This window comes from Salmo salar, chromosome 20 (genome assembly GCF_965601325.2).
Source record: "Salmo salar chromosome 20, fSalSal1, whole genome shotgun sequence".
Lineage (NCBI taxonomy): Eukaryota > Metazoa > Chordata > Actinopteri > Salmoniformes > Salmonidae > Salmo > Salmo salar.
Window position 1 is genome coordinate 61,216,565 of NC_138310.1, and position 25,919 is coordinate 61,242,483.

Here is a 25,919-nt window from a genome sequence, read left to right on the forward strand (position 1 = left end):
GGAAAAAAAGTATTTGATCCCCTGCTGATTTTGTACGTTTGCCCACTGACAAAGAAATGATCAGTCTATAATTTTAATGGTAGGTTTATTTGAACAGTGAGACAGAATAACAACAAAAAAATCCAGAAAAACGCATGTCAAAAATGTTATAAATTGATTTGCATTTTAATGAGGGAAATAAGTATTTGACCCCTCTGCAAAACATGACTTAGTACTTGGTGGCAAAACCCTTGTTGGCAATCACAGATGTCAGACGTTTCTTGTAGTTGGCCACCAGGTTTGCACACATCTCAGGAAGGATTTTGTCCCACTACTTTCGCAGATCTTCTCGAAGTCATTAAGGTTTCGAGGCTAACGTTTGGCAACTCGAACCTTCAGCTCCCTCCACAGATTTTCTATGGGATTAAGGTCTGGAGACTGGCTAGGCCACTCCAGGACCTTAATGTGCTTCTTCTTGAGCCACTCCTTTGTTGCCTTGGCCGTGTGTTTTGGGTCATTGTCACGCTGGAATACCCATCCACGACCCATTTTCAATGCACTGGCTGAGGGAAGGAGGTTCTCACCCAAAATTTGACGGTACATGGCCCCGTCCATCGTCCCTTTGATGCGATGAAGTTGTCCTGTCCCCTTAGCAGAAAAACACCCCCAAAGCATAATGTTTCCACCTCCATGTTTGACGGTGGGGATGGTGTTCTTGGGGTCATAGGCAGCATTCCTCCTCCTCCAAACACGGCGAGTTGAGTTGATGCCAAAGAGCTCCATTTTGGTCTCATCTGACCACAACACTTACACCCAGTTGTCCTCTGAATCATTCAGATGTTCATTGGCAAACTTCAGATGGGCATGTATATGTGCTTTCTTGAGCAGGGGGACCTTGCGGGCGCTGCAGGATTTCAGTCCTTCACGGCGTAGTGTGTTACCAATTGTTTTCTTGGTGACTATGGTCCCAGCTGCCTTGAGATCATTGACAAGATCCTCCCGTGTAGTTCTGGGCTGATTCCTCACCGTTTTCATGATCATTGCAACTCCACGAGGTGAGATCTTGCATGGAGCCCCAGGCCGAGGGATATTGACAGTTCTTTTGTGTTTCTTCCATTTGCGAATAATCGCACCAACTGTTGTCACCTTCTCACCAAGCTGCTTGGCGATGGTCTTGTAGCCCATTCCAGCCTTGTGTAGGTCTACAATCTTGTCCCTGACATCCTTGGAGAGCTCTTTGGTCTTGGCCATGGTGGAGAGTTTGGAATCTGATTGAATGCTTCTGTGGACAGGTGTCGTTTATACAGGTAACAAACTGAGATTAGGAGCACTCCCTTTAATAGTGTGCTCCTAATCTCAGCTCGTTACCTGTATATAAGACACCTGGGAGCCAGAAATATTTCTGATTGAGAGGGGGTCAAATACTTATTTCCCCCATTAAAATGCAAATCAATTTATAACATTTTTGACATGTGTTTTTCTGGATTTTTTTGTTGTTATTCTGTCTCTCACTGTTCAAATAAACCTACCATTAAAATTATAGACTGATCATTTATTTGTCAGTGGGCAAACGTACAAAATCAGCAGGGGATCAAATACTTTTCCCTCACTGTATGTACCCAAAGCTGTTCTGTTGAATCCAGTGTGATGGCATACTGTCCAGTGCTTGAACTCTTCTTGGCCTCTCAGCCTCAGTGACACACTAACAGGTGTTGAATGACCTGTTGCGGGCCTCAACTCTCCCTCCTCCTCTTCCCTTCAAACTGTCAGCAGCTCGTAAATTACTCCCTGGATGTGGGGGAGATGTTGAGGTCTTTGTTTAGCCGACACCGTGTGAAGGATGTTTCTGGGTAGAACGGGGGGTGCTCTAGACAGCGTTACTGGCTGTGTATTTATTAGTGTTGGAGAGAGAGAGTGAGGGGTGAGGCTGGATAACCAAATATCTACAGTAAGCCATGGAAGCAGAGGAGAGATAAGACCATGTCAGGATATTGCCTTGGCTAACTCTACGTCCCTCTTGCCTCCTCGGATCTGTCCATCCGTCCGACTGTCTGTCTGTCAGCGTGTCCAGGAGATACAGAGCTATGAAAACATGCAGAGCCTCTGCCGGACGGCCAGGGGTCAGCCAACACAGCAAACAGCTTCCTTCTCACTCCGCCTTCCCTCAGTCTCGCTCTCCCTTTTCTCTTCCAGTCACTCTCTCTCTACGTTTTCTCTTCCAGTCACTCTCTCTCTACGTTTTCTTATTCAGTCTCTCTCTACATTTTCTCTTCCAGTCACTCTCTCTCTACATTTTCTTATTCAGTCACTCTCTCTCTACATTTTCTCTTCCAGTCACTCTCTCTCTACATTTTCTTATTCAGTCACTCTCTCTCTACATTTTCTCTTCCAGTCACTCTCTCTCTACATTTTCTTATTCAGTCACTCTCTCTCTACATTTTCTCTTCCAGTCACTCTCTCTCTACGTTTTCTTATTCAGTCACTCTCTCCCCGTTTCTCAACCTCTCTAACACAACATCCGCATATCAAAGTATGACTGATATGGTGATGGGAAACTCAACAAATCCTGTTCCGTGCTCTGGATCTCTCTTTAACAGAGTAAATGATATGGGAGCTGGTGAATGGTTAGGGGAGGGAAAGAGGGTTGGGGTATGTGTTAGTCATTATAGAACATGTAATCTCACTTCACTGCTCACTGTGATTTGTGTGTGTGGTGTCTTTGACAGCTAGTGGTGAGAGTGATGGAGTCTGTCGGGCTCTTCTTTAGTGAGGGGTTTCATCTCTCCAACATTCTGCTTCTTCTCTCTCTCTCTCTTACTGGAAAAAAATTGTGGTCAACTGGTTTCAATATCCCCAGGAAACACAAATCCTATTCCAGTGGCTTGAATTTGGTTTTGGGGTGAAATCTCAGGCTGACGCGTTTGCCACACGGCGCTGTGTGTGGTGTGAAGGAAGGTATTTTATCTCCCCGCTTTTCACGGTTGTCTTTGGATGGAGGCCGGCTTGAATAATACATCAAGGAATAACATTGAATAAAAAGGACATGTTTTCATGCATTGAGGGGAAAGACCCAGTGACAAATTAAAAGTGTAAAGGGCTCTTACGGCGCTGTGGCTGAGAAGAGAAGACTGCTGTAAGAATCTATGCTGCAGGGCTGGGTACTAACACACATATGTACGCCTGCACGTATGCAAGTGCACACACACACACACAACAGACTGTGATAAGTTCTCCTTGTGGTGACTCCATACTGATCAGCTACTGCAGATACTCTACATATTCTCTCTTTGAAGAGTACAGGGTTACCACTGTCTCCTAATGGGAGTGGGATCACAGCTTGGTTCTAGTAGAAATTAACGCAAATGGTTATTCATCTCAGTTTCAAATGATTATTTTCCTCTCTGTCTCACTTGAAGTGTTGATGTTTTTACACAGCGACAGACGGGCTGTACTCTGGACCATACGGTACCGAGGAACCGGTCAGGAAAGAGAAAAAAGAAAGAAAGGTGGAACCCAGTATCAATAAATGACAATAAATAAATAAATATACCGAGTGGGACGGGAGAGAGGGGGAGATGGATGGCACTAAACAGAAGCCAAATTCCTTTCCCCCCCTCTCCCCACGAGATGTTATTTTGTGCTATTGGGAAGACTTCATTTTCTCTGCAACTTTAATTCACTGAAAAGACTACTCGTATGTCATTTCCACTTTTCATTTAACAAATGAGGACTTTTGACTGAGCTAATAGCTTTTCCTCAAGGGCGTAATTAAATCTGTGACGTCCACCATCAAAGCCCTTTCGCATTACAGGGCCGTGGCGAACATGAGGCGCCATCGAAGGGTTGGGAGGGGGCTGGTCCCTCGCCATAAACAAATACGATAGAGCCTTACTTCTGTCGGCTCCTCCAGCAACAAAGAGCTGCAGAGACCTGTAGGGTAGAGCAGAACAGTGGATCCATTCAAAATGGCACCATATTCCCAATATACACACTTTTACCAGGGCCCATAGGGTTCTGGTCAAAAGTATGGCACTACATAGGGAATAGGGTGTCATTTGGGACACACCCAGTGTAACTCAGAACGGGGTTGAGAGGAACGGTGGCAAAGCCCAGGCTATATGTTTAATACGTATCAGTGCCTGAGACTGGGTCTGGTCATTAAGACAGAGGAGAGAGAAAGAACCACAGAGATGGGGAGAGGGAGGGAGAGAGAGAGGAGAGAGAGAGAAATAGAGAGCAAGAGAGACACAGAAAGAGAGAGCGAGAGAGAGGGCTTTGGGCAGCCTTGTGGAGGACACATCCCTCAACGTCACATTTATTATTTTACAGCAGCCTTCCAAAACAGAGGTGGCCTTGGGGCAGGGGGCTGGAGCTACAGACAGATGGCTGTAATGATGATGCTATTTGGGAGCCGAGCGGACTGAGTGGGGAAGACTGACTAAAACGCCGTTTCAACATCTCAGCGAAATAATCAGAGGCTGCCTCCCAAATGGAACAATATCAAATGGAACCCTATTCCCTATATAGTGCAATACTTTTGACCAGGGCCCATATTTGAAAATTAAGCATCTCCAATCCAAAATAAAATCTAGAATCGGCTTCCTATCTCGCAACAAAGCCTCCTTCACTCATGCTGCTAAACATACCCTCGTAAAACTGACCATCCTACCGATTCCTGAATTCGGCGATGTCATTTACAAAAAAGCCCCCAACACTACTCAGTAAACTGGATGCAGTCTATCACAGTGCCATCCGTTTTGGCACCAAAGCCCCATATACTAACCACCACTGTGACCTGAATGCTCTCGTTGGCTGGCCCTCGCTTCATATTCGTCACCAAACCCACTGGCTCCAGGTCATCTATAAGTCTTTGCTAGGTAAAGACCCGCCTTATCTCAGCTCACTGGTCACCCTAGCAACACCCACCCGTAGCACGCGCTCCAGCAGGTATATCTCACTGGTCACCCCCAAAGCCAACTCCTCCGTTGGCCGCCTTTCCTTCCAGTTTTCTGCTGCCAATGACTGGAACGAATTGCAAAAATCGCTGAAGCTGGAGACTCATATCTCCCTCACTAACTTTAAGCATCAGCTGTCAGAGCAGCTTACCGATCACTGCACCTGTACATAGCCCATCTGTAAATAGCCCACCCAACTACCTCATCCCCATATTGTTCATTTTTGCTCTTTTGCACCCCAGTATCTCTACTTGCACATCATCATCTGCACATCTATCACTCCAGTGTTAATGCTAAATTGTAATTATTTCGCCACTATGGCCTATTTATTGCCTTACCTCCCTAATCTTACTACATTTGCACACACTGTATATAGATTTTTCTATTGTGATATTGACTGTACGTTTGTTTATTCCATGTGTAACTCTGTGTTGATGTTTTATCGCACTGCTATGCTTTATCTTGGCCAGGTCGCAGTTGTAAATGAGAACTTGATCTCAACTGGCCTACCTGGTTAAATAAAGGTGAAATAAAAATAAAGAGTGCACTATGTGGAGAAAAGGGTGAAATTTGGGATGCACACAGAGAATCAGAAACTTCAACCCCCCTTCCTCGCTCTGTGTCTAATGTTCCTCATCACACTACTGCTGAGAGAAGGATTTATTGTAGGATGGTTGCATCTCCTGTCTGCCTGCCACACCCTAGAACAGTCCTAGATGGAGGTTCCACGTCTATATTTAACAGCTAGTCTAGTGTGAGCTGGTGGTCCGAGGTTACGCGCCACACTCTTCCATCCTAAACTGTTCAAAAAAAGGAGGGATATGGAGATGGGGAACATCAGGGTTCAGAGAAGAGGTTTTTCAGGGGAGAGGAAGACGTACTACTGTACTGGGTGTGTCATTGGGTGTGTCAGAAATGGCACCCTATTCCCTATATATACACTCTTATAATGCACTATATTATAAGGGATAGGGTGCCATTTGGTTGCCAGCCATTATGGGAGAGAAAGAGAGGCCTTGTTACATGTCCAGCTCCTCATCTCACACATCCTCTCCAGCCCGTCCAAACAAAACACTGTTTAGAAAACACAATTGAAATGATGACGTTAGACCAATGATCTGTTATGCCCTCAGTCCAGGGACCTGCTGCTACAGGAACAATAGTGCTTTAACTAGCTAGCTTGAGCCAAAGGCAGAGCAAAAGGTAGGCAGTTGCTGTTACTGTGTGTGGGGGGGGGGGGGGGGGGGGTTCATCATGCTAACAAATGCTAATGATGTACCTTTGAAAAGCATACCACTCTCTGAACTCACTAAGAGCCTAGCTGGGCTGGGAGGGAGCTAAGAGAGGAGAGGGAAACAAGCTTCAATTAAAAAGTATGAGTGAGTAACTGTCCACAACAAGAGAGGAAAGCCAAGACTTGGGGAAGGAACCACATGCTATTCATTTCCTGAAGTTAATGGAGGGAGGAATGAGAGAGGAGTGAGAGAGCGAGTCGGAGGAAGAAAAGTTCACTGCATCGCCGTTGAGTCCAGCCACTCAATCATCTGTCCATAAGTGACTGTCATAATGGGGATTCTTTTTAAAAGCTTGTAAGCATCTGATTTCACAAGACAGCGTTGACAGAGAGAGACTGAACTTTCTACCCTCTTGAGTATTAGAGAGCTGCATGGTTAGAAAACTCATTGCTAACTTAGAGAACTGTAATGTTCTCTGTCGTTCACAGTAGATTTAGGCCCAAACTGAGGTCCGTGGACAAAAACGTCATATTAAACATATAGGCCTGTGTGCGGCGGCTGTGTAATTTACATTTTGAGGAAAATTGGCTATGACAATGTTGTATAAAAGTAGGCATCTTTCATCACAACTGAGGTAAATGAGATGAGATGAGACAGAATGATGCATGAATAGTAAAATGTCTGTACGTACAAAATAATGCTAACTGCCCTTTCATGACTATACAATCCACCTCTTATTCCAAAATGTTCAAAGTTCAAGGAAATGATTATAGGCCTATAACAAATCAACAACCATATTTCAAATCAACAACAATGTTATTCTCTAAGTTCACACATAAGCACCACGTTGTTTTCCCAGAAAGGGAGAAAAATCACTGATTACATGACATTCAACAATTACATCGTAATATTGACGTACAAAGAAAAAGTAAGAAACAGACGGATGGCTAAAGCCATATTAGCCACACGTCTGTTCACAACGGACAGGCTTTGTGCAATTTAGGACTGAAGCGCATGCACACCCGATTGTTCAATCATATTGCCACAAAATAACAATAAAAACACAATGGGAACAACATGAGATCAACCAAGGTGTTATTCTTAATACAACGGTCTGTGGTTTAATGTGAACAGCAAAAGAAGAGGGAATGAGTGTGCGAGAGAAAGATAGAAAAAGAGAGCGAGAGAGATCGGTCACCATCATGAAGAAGTGGTGGGTTCAAATAGACCACAAGGAGCCAGAAAAGAAGGTTCCAGTGATGTTCCAACATACCTCTGGGTTTGTGAGTTAACCACGCCATAAAAAAATATTCAGAAATCAACCATTTTCTTTTCTCAATACGAACCCCTATCCCAATTCCCTATACAGTTTATGTGGGCTTAAATGTTGTTTGGTGTGAATCTTGACGTCAGATTTAGGCATAGACACAAGACAAGCAGCTTGTGAAATCACCCACCCAAAGTGTAAACTGAAATCCACTTAAAGAGCACAAGAGAATCAAAACATTGTCAAAAAAGTAGTGTGAAAAAAAGAGAGGCACGTCCATGGTGTTTTCCTCAGGGATAATGACTGAACAAACTGACAGAATGTGTTGAAAATACACAATATACTCAGACACGAATGAAAAGATGTGATGGATGCAGTCGTTGATTGCGTCCCAAATGGCACCTCATTCCCTATGAAGTTCACTTCTTTTGATCAGAGCTTTGGTCAAAAGTAGTGCACTAAATAAAGAATAGGGTTCCATTTGGGACACATCTGTTGTCTTGAGCCAGGACAGAGCAACAACAGAGCATGCTGGTAGGTAGGTAGTGAGGAGGGGAAACTCACCATGGAGTTTTAATGGCAAAACATCCTGCCCCAAAGAGGTAAGGTCTTCATGGGGGAGGGAGAGACACACAAAGAAGAGATAGATGGAAAAACCATTATTAGCCAGTCAGCCTAGGACAGAGAGACTTTTCATCTTACATGTTTGACCTGTCTGTTTAATCGTACAAGACACATAAAGCAGGAAGCAAACTGTCCGTGTTAGAATTGATCTGAAACCTGGGACATGACTCCTTGACTCAACAACTCAGACCATTCTGTAAAGTGCAGTACCATACGTTTGGTAAAGGACATACTGTATGTGTGTCTGTGTGAGTGTGTGTTGTACCATACGTTTGGCAGAGGAAGTACTGTATGTATGTATGTATGTACGTACGTATGTATGTATGTATGTATGTATGTATGTATGTATGTGGTACCATACTTTGGCAGAGGACATACTGTATGTGTGTGTGTGTGTGTGTGTGTGTGTGTGTGTGTGTGTGTGTGTGTGTGTGTTGTACCATACTTTTGGCAGAGGACATACTGTATGTGTGTGTGTGTGTGTGTCAGTGTGTGTGTGTGTGTGTGTGTGTGTGTGTGTGTGTTGTACCATACTTTTGGCAGAGGACATACTGTATGTGTGTGTGTGTGTGTGTGTGTGTGTCAGTGTGTGTTGTACCATACTTTTGGCAGAGGAAGCGTACGAGCATGCTTTTCCTTTTAGCTATCCATCAACTTTTTTTATTTTCTTTCTTTGAAGGAAAGAGTGTATGAATAAGAACTACAAAGTCTTGATGATAAATCATGGTATGCTTTTTCATACATTGGAACAAGGCATTGACATTTTTTTTATATTAACCCTTTACACTCGTGGGAATCGGCCTATATGGATAGGCTAAATTAAAAAAATTCTTACAGAAGAAATTCGAAATGCATAAGCATGGTAGCAATTGAAAGGGAACAGTTTAGAGATAGCGGAAATTATTACACCAAAGTTGAGGACACAACAGTTCGCCTGACACAAGACTACCCAAACAGTTGATTTTATTAGCATTTTGGCACAATCGTTGATAACAAAATATGAAGAGTCTTCAACTATAAGGTGCTTTTTTTAAGCTCTCCTAGTTGTGCCGTTGACTTACTAGAACAAAACCCTGCATCCCCACCATTACTGTGTCACAATTACTGTTGTTCCTTATGCAAACCCAAAAGAGCACATTATAAATAGAAATCTGGGTCAGGTGGGCATCATTTGAAAGCTTGTTCTGTTGCCAACATGACTAGCTATGTTATAAAATAGGATCTTACAGTGTCAGGCTTTCACAAGGCAATTCAGATGGTAATTTTGGTGAGCATTGAAAGGAGTCATTCAGATGTGTGTTCAGCTGCAAATTCTCTTCACAATAAACAAACACAGGATCATTCTGTTCAGAACAACTCAGGGTGTGACGACATGTCATCTTATAACTGTACATTAAACACAGTGATCATAAACGTTGACACTGTATATGACATGAGTTTAATGATATGAAAATGTGAAGTGCACATTTGGACTCAAAAGGTGTTTGGCTTGCTTGTATGAGATCAAAGTTTTTGATAATAATCCTCAACGTCTCATTCTTCAAAATACATAGAATCATCTTAATTTACAGCACTTCCCTCACTCAGACAACAAAACATTAGCACAAGTTGCCCAATTAGTGTGAGTGATAGGGGCAACTTGTTGTCGTGCGTGGTGCTCAAGTTCACAACGGCTGTCAGTCAAAACCCATAGAGAGCTGTGAAGCGGAGAGCCTGAGCTCTGACGTCATTTATAGCATGTTACTGTACAGCCACTGATTTCCAATTTAGGTGCTTATCAGTGCCCAAATCTGCCATTTTCAACCAATATACAGATTAGAGGTCGACCAATTATGATTTTTCAATGCCGATACCGATTATTGTAGGACCAAAAAAAGCCGATACCAATTAATCGGCAGATTTTTACATATATATTTGTAATAATGGCAATTACAACAATACCAAATGAACACTTATTTTAATTTAATATAATACATAAATAAAAATCAATTTAGTCTCAAATAAATAATTAAACATGTTCAATTTGGTTTAAATAATGCAAAAACACAGTGTTGGAGAAGAAAGTAAAAGTGCAATATGTGTCATGTAAAAAAGCTAACGTTTAAGTTCCTTGCTCAGAACATATGAAAGCTGGTGGTTCAATATTCCAAGTTCTTCAATATTCCCAGTTAAGAAGTTTTAGGTTGTAGTTCTTATAGGAATTATAGGACTATTTCTCTCTATACCATTTGTATTTCATATACATTTGACTATTGGATGTTCTTATATACACAATAGTATTGCCAGCCTAATCTCGGGAGTTGATAGGCTTGAAGTCATAAACAGTGCAATGCTTGAAGCACAGCGAAGAGCTGCTGGCAAATGCAGGAAAGTGCTGTTTGAATGAATGCTTACGAGCCTGCTACTGCCTACCACCGCTCATTCAGACTGCTCTATCAAATATCAGATCATAGACTTAATTAGAAATACGAGCCTTAGGTCATTAATATGGTCAAATCCGGAAACTATCTTTTAGAAAACAAAACGTTTATTCTTTCAGTGAAATATGGAACAGTTCCATATTTTATCGAACGGGTGGCAACCCTAAGTCTAAATATTGCTGCTCCATTGCACAACCTTCAATGTTATGTCATAATTATGTAAAATTCTGGCAAATTAATTACGGTCTTTGTAAGGAAGAAAAGGTCTTCACACAGTTCGCAACGAGCCAGGCAGCCCAAACTGCTGCATATACCCTGACTCTGCTTGCACTGAACGCAAGAGAAGTGACACAATTTCCCTAGTTAATATTGCCTGCTAACATGAATTTATTTTAACTAAATATGCGGTTTTAAGTTGAAGTAGGCTGTGATTCGATGATAAAATAACAGGCACCGCATTGATTATATGCAATGCAGGACAAGCTAGTTAAACTAGTAATATCATCAACCATGTGTAGTTAACTAGTGATTATGTTAAGATTGATTGTTTATTATAAGATAAGTTTAATGCTAGCTAGCAACTTACCTTGGCTCCCTGCTGCACTCGTGTAACAGGTGGTCAGCCTGCCATGCAGTCTCGTGGAGTGCAATGTAATCGGCCATAATTGGCACCCAAAAATTCCGATTACTGATTGTTATGAAAACTTGAAATCGGCCCCAATTAAATTGGCTATGCCGATTAATCGGCCGACCTCTAATACAGATACGAGTGTAAAGGGTTAAAGAGAAAAAAGGGAAATCTTATCTACCTTTGCTTAGGGCGTTACCAAGGAATCAGATATGCGCTACAGAATCACTGTCATATAAAATGAAGTTTGTGTATGTCACAGGGACGTTCCATTAATGCCAATTAAACATTGTTGGTTTATGGCTTAGATATACTGCCGTACTATTACTGTGTTTGAAAAGAACATCATGTGTCTGCATGTGACTTCTTTTTTGGGTGAGTGTATATTTGTGTTTGTGCATTGTCTTTGTGAGTATTTGTGTGTGTTTGCAAGCCTCTGAGGGTGTGGGCGAGTGTGTGTCCGGTTCTTTGTGACGGTGTGTACGGTCTTTTTTTGAGTGTGTATCTCTCTGTCAGTGTGTGTGTTCCCCGGGCCAGTGTTTACAAGCCATTAGGAGTGGGAGTGTGTTCCTGTGTTTACCCTGCATGTTCAGAGATAGTGACAGACCCCTGTAAACAGTTTACAGTAAACAGCTTTTTCCCAACAGTAATAATGGCCAGATGAGGCTGAACTCTGTCCCTGAACACAGCAGACCACATCAGTACTGCAGGAACTCCCAAATGACACCCTATTCCCATTGTAGCGCACTACTTTTGACCAGAGTCCTATGGAGCCTTGTCAAAAGTAGTGCACTATATAGGGTATAGGGTGCCATTTGGGACGCAAACAAGGCCCCTGGCCAATCAAAGCACGGCACGCCACTTCTTTATTTTATCTGCTGTGGAGGGACGGAGCATCCGTCTGAATCTCTCCAGACTAGCACGACAGTGTGTGTGTGTGTGTGTGTGTGTGTGTGTGTGTGTGTGTGTGTGTGTGTGTGTGTGTGTGTGTGTAGACTAGCAGGGCAGTCGACTATCTGTATTAGTCCACGGATATGAGGAGAGGTTACTTAGATGGAGAGAAAAAAAGAAACATAACACAAAGTGAACTTTAATTCGGTGGTGATTTGGAGACTGGAGACTACTGTTGAGTCTATATAACCTCCAACGCACACTGGAGACTACTGTTGAGTCTATATAACCTCCAACGCACACTGGAGACTACTGTTGAGTCTATATAACCTCCAACGCACACTGGAGACTACTGTTGAGTCTATATAACCTCCAACGCACACTGGAGACTACTGTTGAGTCTATATAACCTCCAACGCACACTGGAGACTACTGTTGAGTCTATATAACCTCCAACGCACACTGGAGACTACTGTTGAGTCTATATAACCTCCAACGCACACTGGAGACTACTGTTGAGTCTATATAACCTCCAACGCACACTGGAGACTACTGTTGAGTCTATATAACCTCCAACGCACACTGGAGACTACTGTTGAGTCTATATAACCTCCAACGCACACTGGAGACTACTGTTGAGTCTATATAACCTCCAACGCATACTGGAGACTACTGTTGAGTCTATATAACCTCCAACGCACACTGGAGACTACTGTTGAGTCTATATAACCTCCAACGCACACTGGAGACTACTGTTGAGTCTATATAACCTCCAACGCACACTGGAGACTACTGTTGAGTCTATATAACCTCCAACGCACACTGGAGACTACTGTTGAGTCTATATAACCTCCAACGCACACTGGAGACTACTGTTGAGTCTATATAACCTCCAACGCACACTGGAGACTACTGTTGAGTCTATATTACCTCCAACGCACACTGGAGACTACTGTTGAGTCTATATAACCTCCAACGCACACTGGAGACTACTGTTGAGTCTATATAACCTCCAACGCACACTGGAGACTACTGTTGAGTCTATATAACCTCCAACGCACACTGGAGACTACTGTTGAGTCTATATAACCTCCAACGCACACTGGAGACTACTGTTGAGTCTATATAACCTCCAACGCACACTGGAGACTACTGTTGAGTCTATATAACCTCCAACGCACACTGGAGACTACTGTTGAGTCTATATAACCTCCAACGCACACTGGAGACTACTGTTGAGTCTATATAACCTCCAACGCACACTGGAGACTACTGTTGAGTCTATATAACCTCCAACGCACACTGGAGACTACTGTTGAGTCTATATAACCTCCAACGCACATGGGAGACTACTGTTGAGTCTACATAACCTCCAACGCACACTGGAGACTACTGTTGAGTCTACATAACCTCCAACGCACACTGGAGACTACTGTTGAGTCTACATAACTTCCAACGCACACTGGAGACTACTGTTGAGTCTACATAACTTCCAACGCACACTGGAGACTACTGTTGAGTCTATATAGCCTCCAACGCACACTGGAGACTACTGTTGAGTCTATATAACCTCCAACGCACACTGGAGACTACTGTTGAGTCTATATAACCTCCAACGCACACTGGAGACTACTGTTGAGTCTATATAACCTCCAACGCACACTGGAGACTACTGTTGAGTCTACATAACTTCCAACGCACACTGGAGACTACTGTTGAGTCTACATAACTTCCAACGCACACTGGAGACTACTGTTGAGTCTATATAGCCTCCAACGCACACTGGAGACTACTGTTGAGTCTATATAACCTCCAACGCACACTGGAGACTACTGTTGAGTCTATATAACCTCCAACGCACACTGGAGACTACTGTTGAGTCTATATAACCTCCAACGCACACTGGAGACTACTGTTGAGTCTATATAACCTCCAACGCACACTGGAGACTACTGTTGAGTCTATATAACCTCCAACGCACACTGGAGACTACTGTTGAGTCTACATAACTTCCAACGCACACTGGAGACTACTGTTGAGTCTATATAACCTCCAACGCACACTGGAGACTACTGTTGAGTCTATATAACCTCCAACGCACACTGGAGACCAGTGTTGTCCTCTTAAAGAAGAGACCTTTGTCTGAGTGGTTGGACTTGGGGTGAGCAGTGTAATGGAGGTCGGGGGTCCTGTTATGTTTATTCAAACACATTTTAGCCAGTAGTCAAACAACATGGTTAAAGGGTTAGCTGGTAGCTAGACAAACAGCATGAGCAGGGGGGGTCACACAACTAACCAATATCAAGACAACATGTGGAAGGGGGTCACAGAGTTCTATAGTAGCAAGTCTAACAACAGGACAGGGGGTCAGTTTAACATTTTAACAGGACCAGTGGGTCTTGGCTATGCTAACTCTACTCCTGTTATGCTTGTTCGAACACATTTAGCCAGCAGCCAAACAGCATGGGCCAGAGGTTACACAGATATCCAATAGCTAGTGGCTAGCCTAACAGCATGGATAGGGATTAGCCAGTAGCTAACATAACAACATGGGCATGGGTTCATTACATCCGAAAGCGAGCCAACCAGCATGGGCAGGGGGGGTAGTTCAACATTTTAACATTACCGTCGGGCCCTGGCCTCAATTGAGCGTTCACTGGCACTGGGAGGCGGGCATCACTGGTGTACTTTATCTCCCCTGTGAGGCACTTAACCCCTGGCTTCCTGCTAGCCTCCTGCTGGGTAAATGGATGGTGGCTGATAGGATACGGATAAGTAGTGTTTCAGGTCTCAATGCAACAAGCATGTACTGGATCTTGGGTTCAAATAATGCATGTTGTGCTGTTTCTTATTTCTTATAGTTCAGTTTGGAGAGGGACACTGCTGGTCAATAGAGGAAATATAATTTTGTTAAAGTCATGCAGGCAGTCTGTTCCAGATGGTTATGGTAATAAGTGATGTCGATAGGTTGTCTGTTTCTGACATGCTAAATTCTTTTAAAAAACTGATAAAACTAGGCAAATAGTTTCCAAACGCACTAACAATATGATATAAAAGATTACAACACAAATTACATTTGATATACAGTATAGGTGGTGTCTTCCACAAGTACAGTTGAAGTTGGAAATTTACATAAACTTAGGTGGGAGTCATTAAAACTCGTTTTTCATCCACTACACAAATTTCTTGTTAACAAACTATAGTTTTGGCAAGTCGGTTAGGACATCTACTTTGTGCATGACACAAGTAATTTTTCCAACAATTGTTTACAGACAGATTATTTCACTTATAATTCACTGCATCACAATTCCAGTGGGTCAGAAGTTTACATACACTAAGTTGACTGTGCCTTGAAACAGCTTGGAAAATTCCAGAAAATGATGTCATGGCTTTAGAAGCTTCTGATAGGCTAATTGACATCATTTGAGTCAATTGGAGGTGTACCAGTGGATGTATTTCAAGGCCTACCTTCAAACTCAGTGCCTCTTTGCTTGACATCATGGGAAAATCAAAAGAAATCAGCCAAGACCTCAGAAAAAAAATTGTAGACCTCCACAAGTCTAGTTCATCCTTGGGAGCAATTTCCAAATGCCTAAAAGTACCACGTTCATCTGTACAAACAATAGTATGCAAGTATAAAACACCATGGGACCACGCAGCTGTCGTACCGCTCAGGAAGGAGACGCGTTCTGTCTCCTAGAGAAGAATGTTCTTTGGTGCGAAAAGTGCAAATCAATCCCAGAACTACAGCAAAGGACCTTGTGAAGATGCTGGAGAAAACAGGTACCAAAGTATCTATATCCACAGTAAAACTAGTCCAATATCGACATAACCTGATAGGCCGCTCAGCAAGGAAGAAGCCACTGTTCTAAAAGCCAGACTACGGTTTGCAACTGCACATGGGGACAAAGATCGTACTTTTTGGAGAAATGTCCTCTGGTCTGATGAAACAAAAATAACTGTTTGCCGTAATGACCATCGTTATGTTTGGAGGAAAAAGGGGGAGGCTTGCAAGCCGAAGAACACCATCCCAACCGTGAGGCACGGGGGTGGCAGCATCCTGTTGTGGGGGTGCTTTGCTGCAGGAGGGACTGGTGCACTTCACAAAATAGATGGCATCGTGAGGATAGAACATTGCGTGAAGCAACATCTCAAGACATCAGTCAGGAAGTTAAAGCTTGGTCGCAAATTAACAATGACCCCAAGCATACTAGTTGTGGCAAAATGGCTTAAGGACAACAAAGTCAAGGTATTGGAGTGGTCATCGCAAAGCACTGACCTCAATCCTATAGAAAATATGTGGGCAGAACTGAAAAAGTGTGTGCGAGCAAGGAGGCCTACAAACCTGACTCAGTTACATCAGCTCTGTCAGGAGGAATGGGCCAAAATTCACCCAACTTATTGTGGGAAGCTTGTGGAAGGCTACCCAACATGTTTGACCCAAGTTAAACAATTTAAAGGCCATGCTACCAAATACGAATTGAGTGTATGTAAACTTCTGACCCACTGGGAATGTGATGAAAGAAATAAAATCTTAAATAAATCATTCACTCTACTATTATTCTGACATTTCACATTCTTAAAATAAAGTGGTGATCCTAACTGACCTAAGACAGGGAATCTTTACTAGGATTAAATGTCAGGAAATGTGAAAAACTGAGTTAAAATGTATTTGGAAAAGGAGTATGTAAACTTCCGACTTCAACTGTACATAGAGTAGCTAGACAAATAGAAAAAGTAGCCAGCCAGGCACCCCCCGAGGTGTTTGAAAATCTAGCTGAGGAAAGTATATTTTGGTGTGCTCTGGTACATTCTAATGCCCTGATTCCATCTGAAATACACAATGAAATTATTGAAGACCTTACCTCCCAGATCGGAAGAATTTGTTGTGGTATTGTGTATAAAGACATGACTTTACAATTTGAATGACTGAAAATGTATGAACTCAAGAGTATTGTTAGTTGTTCTGGATATTGTCTTGGTCTAGGCCTACAGTATATGATCAGGACTACTTTCTTCTACAACTTTCATACTAAGACGTTTTCACGCCAACTTTTTCCGCCTTTTATTTATATCTGAAAGGTGTTGCCGGTATCAAAGCCTAAACTTTAATTTCTGCAAACCGACATAGTCATGATTGCTGTAAAGTTCTGCCTACGGCTTAGTATGAAACGTAGCCGTATTGCTGAGGCAGCACTGGCATGCACCACGCTTTTAAGCTCTTGATGGTTGCTAGGCAGCGGCTGTTACTACTAGCCTGTTACCATCTTCCTGGCAATTCTAAACTTTGTGAGGCATGTCACTTCACCCGTCTCTTTGCATAACCCTTCAAACAGTTTTCTTAACCACAACTAGATGGATACATAAAGACTTACTGTGGGAATAAATAGCACTGAAACACAAAAATATTGGAATAAAGTAGGTGAATGCAGTTGAAGGCATAACATTGTTTCTTAGTGCTGATTGAAACTCCCAAAAAGTCTACATTAGAAGCAATAGCTTACCCACGTGTGTTCAACTATTTCAGTAGCGTGTCGTGCATTTAGCATGTAGCCTAAATCAAGTGTAGGCCTATTATTTTGCTAAATCGCGTATAGGCAACTCCAAAAGCCCGTGGAGGTTGTGAAATATGAACATGAAACTCACACGCTTTTGAAAATATAGATTGCTATTATTTTCTATTGGTATCATGATGAAGATACTCTCAATGTAAGACCCTATTCATACTCTCAATATAAGACCTTATACCCTCCCACACCTCCGTGTAAAGAAATTTGACTGCAACCAGAGATCTGTATATAATGATGAGATGCTCAGGTCTCCGCCCTAACATTGTCCCAAAGGCGTGACAAGCTTCAGTCCAAAATATGCCCATAGAAACATACTGGGCTTATTTTGGACAGATTCACCTCTTCCTCTCTGCTGCGTCTCAGTGTCACCGCTTACTTTGTGACTGACAGGCACCTATCCTATCAATAGATCGCTAGAAGAGATGCATATCATTCATTCTAGCAGGAAAGGGCTCGACGGTCAAGCGAATTTAAAAACAATTTAATGAAAAGTAGCCTTGTTAATATGAAGTGGAAAATATAGCTGGCTGAAAATGAGTCTGTAACCGGCCGAGCTAATGGAAAACACTGTAAAGGCCCTACTTACAGTATATATAAAGTTTGTCTCCAAACGTGCTAGCTAATGCTCGCATTACGACTCTGTTGAGAACACACAGAAACACCAAGAAAAGCAGGCGGATGGTTGATAGGGGGGAAGAGGGGATGAGGGGAGAGACCAATAGAGAAAGTGATAAATCGACCTGGGAGGTTGACGACCCCACTCCCATGGAGTAATCGTTCACACATTCAACTCTTAACCCATGGGCCTTAATGCTGCTCCGCCAGGGCCATTAAAGGGAGGAGAGGGTGATTTGTGCAAACGGTTTAGCATGTGACACGTTCCATACGCAGTGCTGTGTGTGCTGGAGGCCTGGCGCTACAGGGCTCGCTAGCTGCTTTTAGGCTCTTAAAGCCCATCTCCTCTCAGTGCTTTTCTCATTAGAGCTCTATGAGACAATGGGTTGGCAGGCGGCTAGTTGCTCCTACTGTACAAAAGTATTATAGTAATCTGTTCTGCCCATCTGTGGAAGGTCAGGAGGGCCCACTCTCTGTCTCCCTCCCTCGCTCTCTCCATCTCCCTCGCTCTCTCCATCTCTGTCTGCATTAGCGGAGAATACCCATCAGTGGGATTTACTCCAGGTCAGATTCCCTTGTTTTCCTTTTCATCTCCATCTCTAATTCATTGCCGTTTCATTTCAAACACGTGTCTCTCTGAGTGCATTTCAGAGTATACTTTGCTTGCAATACAATCCAGGATTGAAGCAACCAAACACTAAAAAGTTAAAAAGCTCTCGAAGGCCTCAAATGACAGTGCTCATTTCTCTCTCTCTTTTACACTCTCTGTCTCTCCGTCTCCGTCTCAGACTTCTGCCAAATATGGCTGACAGGAAACCAGAGGTCATGTGGGGGTCTCCTCCTCCACCATTCTCACTGTACTAAAGACCTGGGTTCAAAAGTACCCTGCCCATCTGGCTCTGTAGCAACGCTCAATCAAAAACCAAATACTATTTGAACCCATGTCTGTTGTACCCAGTGGGGAGAGAGCCCACATCTCTGTAGTGACTTTGAGGTGTCCCAGAGCCTTGGCTCCAGCTCTGTCTGCTCCCTTACCCTGGAAATCTGCCCTCGTCTGGTGGAGGTTATCGGGGCAGGATGCTGTGCATCACAGGGTTTCATCTCATCCCCTCCCTCCAAACACAGAGACAACTGGAACAACTCTGAAAGAGGGACAGAGGGACGGGGGTGTCCTTTCATCTCCCTTACTCCTAATGGCTTGTTCTGAGGGAAGCAAACTGTTGAAAGTCTTCAGCTCCAATTCTGGCCTGTTAGCAATTAAGCCGATATATTGGGCCGATATTGGCCTTTTCTAGTCTATCAGCCCTTCTCTATCGGCTTAGACAATAGTCTACATAGCAAAACTGCTGCTATGCCAGCAGCCACTCACTGCCTGAGCCACGAGCACTGGACAACGCAGAGGAAGGTCTAGCTGGGAAAATCTGAAGCAGCAGCAAGCTAGCTCATTTACCAACAGAAAGGTGCAATATTGAGAAATGGATGAACTGACACAGTGACCAAAATCAAAACTCCTGTTGCAAATATTAGTTTACTTAATTCACTAATAACAAGGCTTGTGTCGACATGCCTGGACATACATGCAATAAGCAAGCTAGCTATGTGACTTGTTAGCAAAGATTATGATAACTAACCCTTTCATCTGTGGTGTTAGCTAGCTACGAATATTATTACTGTGCTAGCTAGCTGGCTAGATAAACATGGTGCTAAGATGTCAGATAGGCGCCAATAGTCAACGTAGCTAGCTAACGTTAGCTGGTTATCATTTTTCGGGAACGAACCATCTGACTTGCGACGTAACATTAGCTATTTCATGGCGCTGATTTGACCAGACGCAATCATATCTATAAATTGACAATTGATAGTCGGATTAGATGATTGTTGAAATAGGGAAAGAAAGAAGTGTTTTAAAATGTTTTAGAGATGCGTCCTGACATCTGAAGATTTTTCTTTCCTTCCCGATCATGGAAAATGACAAAAAAATCCTACTTTCATAAGCCTCTGTGATCACAAATCATTAGGTTGGACACATTTGCAATGAATAGAATTTCTTCATATTCTCAAACTAATAACTGACTATATGATGTCCTTCCATACAGGCATGACATGCTGGAGTGATGCTTCTATACAAATGTTGTTGATCAGTAGGATAATATAAGTCCCATATGTCAACTGTAGCATTATTGAGTTTGTTTCGATCAACCAAAACAAGCTCAATAACTCAATGCATGCAGACAGTCCTATTGAATATGCATTTACCTGTATTGTGAGTAGGTAACATTCAAATAAAAGTTTTACCGTTATGTAGTTAGTTTTTATCAATCTAAGTCAAATGTATTGTTTGATTTTAAAATTGATGCATACATGGCTATCTCTGGGATATTTTGTCATCAAAATCTTCAAATGTAATTATATTGAATATCGGCTATCGGCCTACTTGACCCCCAAAAAACGCTATCGGCCCGAAAAGAATCCATATCAGTCTTTCTCTAATAGTAACGGCTAGTCCGGTCCCATAGGAGGTCATAAAGGAAGTTGGAATAGGACAGGAGGATACCTTCAGACTGGTGCCCTGTGTGGAACAAAGACTGTGGTGGCTTCCTCCAGGAGCGGTCTGTGGGGCAATGGAGTGTGTGTGTTTGAAATGCACTAGAATAGGCTGCAGACAGACGGGCCATGAGAGAATGTAGGTTAACCACCTGGTGTGTTCCTCTCCCAACGGGTATCTGCTCACACAGGTGTAAATACAGCTACCGGATGGCCCGTTTGCGTGCGCGCACACACACACACACACACACACACACACACACACACACACACACACACACACACACACACACACACACACACACACACACACACACACACACACACACACACAGCCGGCTACGCAAACAAACAGATGGTGCCTAGATACTCCTGCGCAAGTCTGCGTGAACACACTTGATATCACCCCGCACTTCAAGGGCCCAACCTGCCGCCTATGTGTGTGTGTATGTGTGTGTGTGTGTGTGGTGTGTGTGTGTATGTATGTATGCAGGGGGTCTGGTGCAGGGCAGGAGAGGGATGCACAGCTGCCTGTCTAGCTTCATTAGCCCGCCCTGATGCCTTCTCTCCTGAAGCGGACAGACAGACAGACGAATGGTGAGATGGGAGTTATCTTTAATGTACATGTCTGAGTTGCTGTGGCAACTAATACAGTCCTATTGTCTTGACTTGATACAGTAGAGAGGAGACCTGAGGAGAAGGTTGTGCTTGTCTATTTGAGAGTGAAAGGATACTGGAAAGCTGGCTGGCTGGGACAGACAGACAGACAGGCAGACAGGCAGACAGACAGACAGACAGACAGACAGACAGACAGACAGACAGACAGGCAGACAGGCAGACAGGCAGACAGGCAGACAGGCAGGCAGGCAGGCAGGCAGGCAGGCAGGCAGGCAGGCAGACTAAAGCAGCCGATCTGTAAAAAGAAAAGTAATAATCAACTAGCCAGTTTAGGAGTTTCCTCCAGAAGGATGACCTGCCAGTTATACGCTCAAATCTCTCCTCTCTACCTACTGTGTTTTGCTAAGTAGGGCATGCAAAAAAAGGGTTTCCTTTCACCATAAAACAAATCCCTTGTAATAATCATGCAGATGAATCAAACTAATGATGGTGTGTTTCTAACCACCAGTCTCAGATCTTTATACAGAACTGAAGTGATCTAATATCATTGGGAAGAAACTCCAGTAGCCTGCTGCTTCCATCATTACAACATGTCCCATTCAAACATGACAGGAAAATGACATTTAAATGAAAATATTAAAATCCAGCCATAATTGTGATGCCACCTGTATGTAAATGAAGTTCACAAGGTGCAGTCTCTCTCCTCTGACTCACCGCCTCTTAAAACTACAGACTTAGTCATAGCGTGACTGACCAAGGGAGAGGACACACTGACACGCACAGATACTGCCTGATAGAGAGACTCACTGGGAAATGTTTCCATAGAGACATGTAGCTTTACTGTAGTGTAGCTGTACATAGAGACAGACTGGCAACAGACTCCAAACCAGGCTGGGTATAATATCATGTGGATGTTTCTTGCAGATCCAATGGGTTCATAACAGATACAGATGAACAACTAAAAATTCAACATGATCAATGGGTTCATAACAGATACAGATGACCAACTAAAAATTCAACATGATCAATGGGTTCATAACAGATACAGATGAACAACTAAAAATTCAACATGATCAATGGCTTTGGCTGTGACCAAAGGAGGACAGGCTGAGTTGTAAAGGCTACTTCAGGTTAATACTAGTGAATAGTTAGATGGACAGAGTGTGATGGACAGAGTGTGATGGACAGAGTGTGATGGACAGAGTGTGATGGACAGAGTGTGACAACAACACATGGCTGGATGCAGGGCAGGAAGACTCACCCGGAGCGCTTGGTCATGGTGCCCAGGGTCATGGGCTGTTTGATCTGTGCCAGGGGCAGCACTATGGTGAGGCTGGGCAGAGGGGACAGACGAGGGTTACCCATGTTGTTGTTGGTGAAGTTGTTGTACGACTCCTGGCTGGTGAGTTTAGCTGCACAGAGAGAGAGAGAGAAAATATTTAATACAAGTCCTATTTTATAGTCCAAGTCCAACAATAACAATGCAACAGTTCATGTAGTCCTATGTTTCATCAACATATGTACACACGCATACCTGGGGTCCAAGGCCTTAGAGGAGCCGTGGCCCTGATTAGAGGTAACCAGCTCAAGATGCGGCGCCTCAGAGCCACTAGTACCCAGTTAATCAGACCTAATCAACAGGAGTCGCACACACACACACACACACACACACACACACACACACACACACACACACACACACACACACACACACACACACACACACACACACACACACACACACACACCTCTCTCATCTGAGTGGAGCCCAAGCTAAACACAATCAGGCCATGTCAAAGGGCACCACATCGACTGGCCTTAAAGAGCTACATCAGAGAGGTTCATGATGTTTAAGTATGGCATGAACACACAAACACGCACTCACACACACAAAGATGTTTGCTCACTGCAGGCTTAGTAGACAGAGAATTTGTCCCTTTCTCTAACTGTACATTTAAGCACTAATTGTAAATACCAAAGCAGTAATGTAGAATCCATTCATTCCTATGAGTACAACTGTTGCATGTAAAACAGCAGCAGTAAGTCAGTCAGGTCACTTCTAGGAGTTCAACATCTATTGCGTGAATGTTAAATATTACGAGACGTTTTTACAGTGAAAACCAACGGCTGGTTCTTATGTCCACCACATCATACCTGGTTTCAACAAGTTACAACTATTTGATGAGACACTATTTGATGATCTATGGAATATATCCCTTTGAAGTTGTACAGTGAATATAATATGAAGAGCTTTATTAAATATGCAGGTCATCTGAGGAGAACGGTAAACTCTTCGCATGATGGTTGACCTGATCATAGCCCTCAACATTAGTTCCATATAATTCCTAAATCACATTAACCTGTTCAATATAAATAACTCATTCAATAAAGACAATATGGGAAACAGGATTGACCAATTTCTCCATAAGCTCTACTCTCCATCACGACACAATACACTTCAACCTAGAATGTACTATGATGTATTTTACAATGCAATCTGTGTCCTTACAAAGATTCAAGTTTAAGTACTCTCACAGAAAAACAGCTTAACCTTCAGGACCAAAACTCAATAATCTTTCTCTGAATGTTTTCCTTTCTCCATTGTTGCATTTGAAAGACGACAGCCATCGAGTTTAAAAGGGGGGAACCCAGGGACAAAGAGACAAAAGAAAACATGCTAGAAAAACAACACAATGAAGAAGAAGAGGGTTGTGATTATTATTGGAATCAAAGCAGTGATGGGGAGAGGAGGAGGAAGGGGGGAACAGGGGGAGGAAGAGGGGGAGGAGGAGGGGAGAAGGGGGTTTAGATCATTAAAGTGTTTCTCTGTGTTTCATTAGTGCGGCCAAATAATGTCTTTGTGTTAATCCAAAAAGAGACCATTTAGATGTGGAGGCCCAACAAAACAGCAGGGCCTTCAGAGATGAGGACGTTATACAAACTTTGTTTGTATCCCAAATGGAGCCCAATTCCCTATATAGTGCACTACTTTTGACCAGGGCTCATAGGGCTCTGGTCAAAAGTAGCGCACTATGTAGGGAAAAAGGTGCCATTTGGAATACAGCCCTCCTTCCCACTTGGCCTCTAAGCCTCTCCGTCTCTCCAACCCGACAGAGAGAGAGACAGTTGCCCTGGGCTCTCGAGGGCCCTTCAAATTTCAAAAGCACTACACCCCCAACGCAGCCACCTTTTGTGTGGAAGAGCAGGAGAAAAAAGGAGGAATTTGAACAGGAAGCAGCCTGTAAAGCCATAATGGTGCTACAGCTGGCCTAAACGTAGGACAGGAGGAAGAAAAAATCTTAATGAATTTAGCATCCTTCCAGCAGGACACTTCAACCCGCCGCTCTCTCTCCGTCTCTCTTTTTCTTTTCTCTCAGTCTCTCTCCCCATCTCAATCTTTCTCTCTGTGTCTGCATGCACCACATTAACCCCCTCACCCTTGACAACCCAAAGAGGAACAGGTGTAGTTGACTTTGGTGGAGCTATCGTGGCTGTTGACTGGACCGCTACACCCCCCTCCGTTATTCCAAGGGGCCCAACTCAGAGGCCAGTCAGTGAGGAGAGGACAGGGAAAAGTGGCGAAAACCACGCACAGGCAGAAGACGATATCTAAAACACATCTTGGATGTCTGCTTGTCTGAGGGGGAGAGCGAGGAGAAGGAGTGTCTGGCAGAGAGATCGCTAGCCTAGCGAGGGAGCGAGATGGGGCCATGATTTGATTAATGACTGGGGCGTGATGTGCCTGAGAACTGATACATGACAGCCCCATGGAAAGAAGATCCATCAATGCAAATCCACCCGGCCCAGTCCAGCCAAGGCTCCCGCCAGAGGTCAGCATGTCACCTGACCCAGCCTGATCTCTCCATCCCTCCCTCCATTTCCCTTGATCCGAAACTTTGCTCCCTCTATCCCTTCATCCATCCATCCATCCATCCATCCCTCCATCTCTACCTCTTTCCCTCCGTTCTTTTCTACATCCCTCACTCTCTCTACCACTATCCCTCCATCTCCATCCTTCTCTACATCCCTCCCTCACTCCCTTCTGCTCCAAACCAATTTGCATCCTCATCTAAACAGCGTCTCTCGGTTTCCCTCTCAGCCCGGTCATGGATATCTCGCTTTTGCTGCCCGATTTGCATCCGATGCACACAAGAAATGAGCTCGGCCGTTTCCGAGAAGAAAAAAAGTGTCTAGACTTTGCAGCTGTTGACAAATATTTTCATGTTGAATTTGAATTGTGTTTTGTTTGCGCGTGGACTTGGGACTTGGCCGTGAAAAAGCAAGTAAGGTAAAGAGGAGCACTCTGGTTGGTAAAGAGAGAGAGAGAGAGAGAGGTAGAGAGAGTGAGATACGTATAGAGAGGTAGAGAGAGAGAAGTAGAATGAGAGACGTAGAAAGAGAGAGTAGAGCGAGACAGGCAGAAAGAAAGCAAGCAGCGGATGCAAGGCTAGGGAATACTGATGTACACAGTGCACAAAACATTAGGAACACCTGCTCTATCCATGACAGACGGACCAGGTGAAAGCTATGATCCCTTATTGATGACACATGTTAAATCCACTTCAATCAGTGT

The 25,919-nt window shown here is 43.5% G+C and overlaps 1 protein-coding gene across 5 annotated transcripts in view; it reads right to left on the reverse strand.

The window, feature by feature from the left end:
• LOC106581027 (BCAS3 microtubule associated cell migration factor) overlaps nucleotides 1-25,919 on the reverse strand; it is a 339,535-nt gene that overhangs the window by 206,788 nt on the left and 106,828 nt on the right. For 3 of the 5 annotated variants that reach the window (XM_045703733.2, XM_045703731.2, XM_045703735.2), the window contains 2 exons: nucleotides 22,608-22,758; nucleotides 8,001-8,045 (listed from right to left, as the gene is read on the reverse strand). In XM_045703733.2, coding sequence (XP_045559689.1) covers nucleotides 8,001-8,045; nucleotides 22,608-22,758 — 196 coding nt within the window. The remainder of the gene's footprint in view (nucleotides 1-8,000; nucleotides 8,046-22,607; nucleotides 22,759-25,919) is intronic. The other 2 variants (XM_014162693.3, XM_045703732.2) reach the window with 1 other exon arrangement.